Here is a 5,902-nt window from a genome sequence, read left to right on the forward strand (position 1 = left end):
CGGGACGCAGAAGCGATCTGGCGACAGGTAAGTCGCCAGGATCGCTTCTGTTGTAAAGCCGACAGTCGGCTCTACAAGTTTAAACAGAGTCCCGGCGGCAAAAGTCGCCGGGAGTCTGTTTAAACAGCCCCGATGCTGGCGACGTACACTGTACGTCGTCAGTCACGAAGGGGTTAATAGCCAATCACACCCCTTCGTGTCAACCTGTGTGCATGTTATCAGGCCAAAATCCCCGGGGTATGTGAATTTTTGATCAGGGTCATTTGGGTAGTTATTGTTGCGATTATGATTGGAAAAGAGTAAACACAGTTCATTGATAATAAATGGCTTCAGCCAAACCCTACCCATGAGTGACGGAAAGGTTTTCGTGTTATCATTCATATTCTCTGAAAAATGGCCAGGAAATCATAAATTCTGCCAGGGTATGTAAACTTATCAGCACAACTGTATATATATTGCTAAACAAAGTGATCGCTCCTAGCCACATATCACAACCTATGCCCAGTCCTGAGAAAAAACAACTTGCTGATTTTTTTTTCAACCTTGCTTTGCGCCATGTGCATAAAATTGCTGTGTTCACAGTGGTCATATATCTGCTAACACACACGTGAGTGATTGGCTGCACCTCCCTGATGTACCAATCCACCTAGCTTAATGAGTTCTAAATGTAGAACTTTCAGCGTCTTGTTTTCAGCGCTCCATCTGTCATGGTGTTAGATATCTAGGTGCAATCTCTTATCTGACATACAGGACAGAGAGGAAACGTGTTAAGGGCACACTCAATGATTATAACAGGAGCATTGTAAAGATTACACTCCCATCTCAGCCACTTGCACACATGTTGTCCTGGAGTTCTGCTAAAAACTAGTTAAGAAGCCATTTAAAAATTTTCTGAACTTAAAAAGTAATAAAGTGGTATACGAGACTAAACCTGAGAGGCAGATATCAGATTCAATTTCCCAAGTTTTAACAGTTCTTACTAGCCATAACCAGTGGCGTAAGAGTATTCGAAGCAGCCCATGCAACTGCTGTGGGGCCTGGGGTAGGAAAGGGGCCCTAATTGAGAGGCTGCTAAGAAAATTAAACTGTTCTTAGTATATAAGGGCTGAAGTCAGACCTCGGGATCATACTTTATCACTAATGCGCAGAAAGAACTCTTTCGATAACTGTCTTAGCAGTGTAGATGTTTTGCCCTCTGAACTTCTGCTACAGACTGAAATTACTCCTGTATGCCTAATGGAGTCACAAATCTCAGAGTGTCTATAACCTAAAACCTTATAGAATGGCTGAGGATTGTAGTTCTGCAAAAAAGAAAAGAAGCTAGAGTTTAAATGAGTTTGTATTAGGGTTACAGAGTAATTGTGTTCCGGAGCATTACTATTTTTGGATAATATAAAATATAATTATAGTTATTACCATTATTATTACTACTATAACTTTTATCCACAGCACTGCTCCCCTTTAGTGTACTGACGACGTTGACAGTTCTACTACCTATCCTTGATTTAGGCATACTTTACGTCAGAGGCGCCCCCAGGGCGGGTGTCAGCCGCCAGGACATCATCACGCAAGCGCGTAATAACGTCACAAGCACTTAAATGCTGGCGGCCATCTTGGTGATGGATGCCGGCAGAGAGGAGGGGCTGAGTTACGCCTCCGGGTCCCCTCCTCTCTTGTGCAGCTGTCGGGCATTCGGTCCATGACCGAGTGCGCGACTTTTCAGAGGGGTTGATACCACAATGAGTCATTTTGGTGTCATCCCCTCTTTTGGAGTCACTCTTGTGAGGCCACTGCTTTATGATAAGATCAATGACATGTACTATCACAGTTGACACTGCAAGGTACTAAAGAGAGAATTCAGAATTTTACTATGGGGCCCCATGATTGGTAGTTATGACTCTTATTATTTTTCTTGTTTTAATCAACTGACCATTGCCATAGCTAAACACGGCTAACAATTGTTAAATAGACCTTTAATAAGACAGTTATTATGTACCATTATGAACGTGGATGGGGGAAACTACGTATATTTTAATACACCTTTAAGTTGCTGACATGGGGAGGACATGAAATAACAGTTTATATACTCGTCAGCTCCATCTTGAACGGCATTTGTCCAAACTTTTATAAGTGAACCTGTCAGAGACCTGCTGCTTCTGCGCATGCGCCAAGCCGGGCTTCCCGTAATGGGCATGCGCGAGCCAAGGATTGTCCACATGCGCGCAGGCCCATTACGGGAAGCCCGGCTTGGCGCATGCACAGAAGCAGCAGGTCTCTGACAGAACCTCTTAATCATTTTGTGATGAAGTTAAAAGTGAGAAAACACTCCGGAATAGAGAAGAACTAGTCCACTAATGAGGGTAAATGAGGTGAATCAATGCTGGAAGGTTTGTATTTCAATCTCCTGAGTATTTGCAGGTTGATGTGGCCAATTTGTGGAGAATCGCACAATTCTTGAATACTATCAGGACTGGGCAAATTGGTATATAGAGATCGCTCAACTCACATTTCGCCCTTCTCTACTAATCAGATCAAATAAAAAGAACTGCTGTACAGATTGTTCTATTGTAGAGAAGTAGATCTTGCTTTTCAGCAGTTGCTAAAGTCATGTCATTGCTTTGCTAGTGAGATTGCAGATATTAAATGTGGAAACAAGGATAATAATAGAATGCAGAGGCTGATAGAATTACGTCAGGAAGGCGCTACAGATCAAACCGTTTCTAGCATTTTCTGCTTCCCTCCTTCACAGGACTGATTATCTAGCTATACCTTCAGAAAACAAGGAGAATTGTTCTGTTCCAGTGGAGGAGTAATGAGGGCAAGAAACATATGAATGCATAGAGGTAAGATTGCCTGAGGGGGTAGATTTGGCCATAATCAAACTACAATTTGCACAAAATACTGCAGGTGATTCAGAACTGAAATTGTTTTTGTTACCATGGCTCATAAAGATTCAGGAACATTATATGCTGAGTGGCCACGGCTGGGCCTTTAGCTCCTAGCTTTAAAAAGAGAAGAATAGAGTTAGACCCTCCATTAGGTTTTTGTCATTTGCATCCCTGTTGGGGAGATTTACAGGTAAATCTCCCCACAAACAGGGAGACAGACACCCCCTCCCAATTTTTCCCAAGACTGTTGCAGGGACATAAAGTAAGGGAGAATCCACCTTATGGGGGTAGATGTAGGAATTGAAACAACACGCCAAGTAAAACAGTCCAGCTGCAACTTTATCCCATTAGGGTCAGGGGACATTCAAGAAGAGCAGCCACCATGTTTCTTAGGTTTTATGAGCTGAATCTTTTTTCTTACAAACACACCATTGAATGTTTAGAGCAGCAGCTTACTAGCAAAAACTAGGGTCCTGTCACATTCTAATGAGAAGAGACTTTTCACATTATATGTAATAGGATTGTTATGCTTCCTATGAAAAAGCAATTACACACCATTGCATTAGGTCAATAAACTGCTAAGGCTAATCAACAAATACTACAACTGTCAAAGACTTTGTACAGCTTACCTTAAGAGTTATTTGCAATCCAATACCGGATTAGATTCCAGAGAGCTACCCAAATGTTGGGTGGTTGGACTGCTTTCTGAAGATTTTACTTCCCATCTCTGCTTGCTGTATCACCAAATTCAAAGTTCACAGGCAGACCTGAATCTGACTGGTGCCTGTGATAAAGTAGCGTTACTAAAGCCAGAATTCACACACTGACTTTCTATATGTGAGAGACAAGGAAGGAATCTTGAACAGGTTTGTTTGGGAATTTCTTCTGCTTTACAAACATGTAAGCTAAAGGGGTTACCAGCTCACTTGGAATCAAGCGTTGGGTGGACTATGGCTTTGCCTGGTTTCAGATATTGAAGCCCTGAGCAGCAAGGCCGTGCTCTGTGTATCTTAAGGTTTAATTAAAATCTGTACCATTACAGGCAAGAAAGTGATTAGTTGGATATCAAACATGGCAAGAAGCCTGTACGCACCTGCCACCATTTTTGCCTGGTGGTCCCTCGTTTGCAAGTTTCAACAGTAAACGGTGTTGGTGCTTAGACAGAGCTAAGTCGCTGCCCTCATGTGATGCTGCTTGGACCTGGTAAATGTCCACTGCATTATACAAGGTAGTGCATAGAGCTCTAGTGGGCTAAAAGGGCACTGGGTAGCACATGGAAAGTTTCTTACTATGCCTTCTATCCAAGTAACCTATTACAGGCTAACCCCATTAAGGGACTCCAATGCTGTGGAATCAACGTCTAAAACACCTTAGTATTGGCGGTCACCTTGTAATCTGCATACATTGTAAACCAAGGAACCCAAGTTTGAGACTGAAATCCAGGCTAAACGCATTGCTTAAATATAAGTGCCATGAGCATTTTTCATTGAATCTTGGTGTCCATTGTGTATTTCTTCCAGATCTATGCAGTAATTCAACATAAAACAACATGTGCCCTTTGTCACTGCACAGGACTTGACTGTAACACATACCAGTCAAAGCTGCCCTCACTCTTTCCATTAGGTAACTGGTCTTATAACCACCCCCAGTAGCTTTCTGCAGTTGGTAGAAGTCTGTAGACCTGCTGGGTCCCACTCACAGCTCTGCACCCTGCACAGGCTATACACAACATAGCATGGGTATGCAAAAACATTTGGTGCAAACAAAATAAAAGAAATATGTTTAATTTAAAATTAAAGTTTTTTTTGGTCTGGGCCAGCTTTAAGTTGTAGGAGGGGTGAAGAGACAAACTATTGCTGAAAAAATGGAGCATTGGAGTCTATCAGATATCCGAAACTGGTGCCACCACAAAACTAAAATTAATTGTGGGTTGTTTTTCTTTTACTTCATTAGAAATTGAAAATTGCAATAGACACACCTTCATCTGTCAGCATGTTGGTTAATCATACTAAGGCCATTTAAAAAGTGAAGAGAAGCAGATCCCAAAGTGCTTGTCTGCCCAAAGAGATAGGAGGGCGGGCAACCATTCAGGCACCCATGACAGATAACTCTGCTATAAAAACGAATGCACTAACAAATGTCAGCCATTCTGATAGGATACTTTACTACTGAGAACAAAGAAGTTCTATGCTTCTGCATCCTCCCTATAACCAAGCTATAGCATGTGCCATAGACACACATCACTGTTATGCCAGTTTCTAGCACAATAAAAATGTCAAGAATTATTTTTTCGTAGGATTTGTCTCACCTCAGCAAGTTCTTTCACATTTTTGTAAATTCCTGGTCCTATTAAGTGTTGTGCCGTCATACTGATCCATATGATGTTTTGTCTTGATTTTCTAGGAGGCCTATGAAGCTAAGAGGACACAGATCAATCTCCTATGACCATGGGAACAGGAGTTAGCCATGCAGATCCCTGTCCTAAGTATTCACAAACTAAACAGCTCCTTTCTATAATGCCTTACTTGCTTTGTAAAATATTTTATGATGAACATTATGGCTTCCTGAGGATCTAACCTGGGTTGTATAACATACAAGATTGAGACATTGGGTTCTCTCTTTTGCAGCCAAGGTGCTATAGGGCTGAACTGCTATAGAGTGGCCTGTTATCAGCAGTCAATGGCCCAGAAAACATCCTGTAAAAGTTATAGTATAATATATGTATTATGCCAGGCAGCTCAAGTTTTGTATAATGAACAGATGTCACCTGAAAACATGTTTCTGATCACTGAGCTGTGGAATGGGTTCAGTGAAGATTTTGTCATAAAAATATTGTCAGTATGATGGGCGTTCTGTGCCCAGCACTGTTGTGATGTTCACACACATATAAAGCGGTTGATTTCATCTCATTATCCATTTGGTGATGTGCAGTGTTATTTTGTAATCACTCCTGCAGAGAAGAAGCCTGCCTTCGTGAAGGATTTGGATTCTCGCACCCTGTAGACATACCCACA

The 5,902-nt window shown here is 41.8% G+C and overlaps 1 protein-coding gene across 1 annotated transcript in view; it reads left to right on the forward strand.

Moving 5' to 3' along the window:
• The window catches only part of SCN3B (sodium voltage-gated channel beta subunit 3), a 21,898-nt gene extending 16,418 nt beyond the window's left edge, over positions 1-5,480 (forward strand). Inside the window, exons 5-6 of the mRNA XM_018560888.1 lie at positions 2,750-2,843; positions 5,292-5,480. Of these exons, the coding sequence (XP_018416390.1) occupies positions 2,750-2,813 (64 nt within the window). The 3' untranslated portion in view covers positions 2,814-2,843; positions 5,292-5,480. The remainder of the gene's footprint in view (positions 1-2,749; positions 2,844-5,291) is intronic.
• The last annotated feature ends 422 nt before the right edge of the window (positions 5,481-5,902 follow it).

The sequence above is a fragment of the Nanorana parkeri genome, unplaced genomic scaffold (assembly GCF_000935625.1).
Source record: "Nanorana parkeri isolate BGI_ZX_2015 unplaced genomic scaffold, ASM93562v1 scaffold485, whole genome shotgun sequence".
In the NCBI taxonomy this organism is placed as follows: domain Eukaryota; kingdom Metazoa; phylum Chordata; class Amphibia; order Anura; family Dicroglossidae; genus Nanorana; species Nanorana parkeri.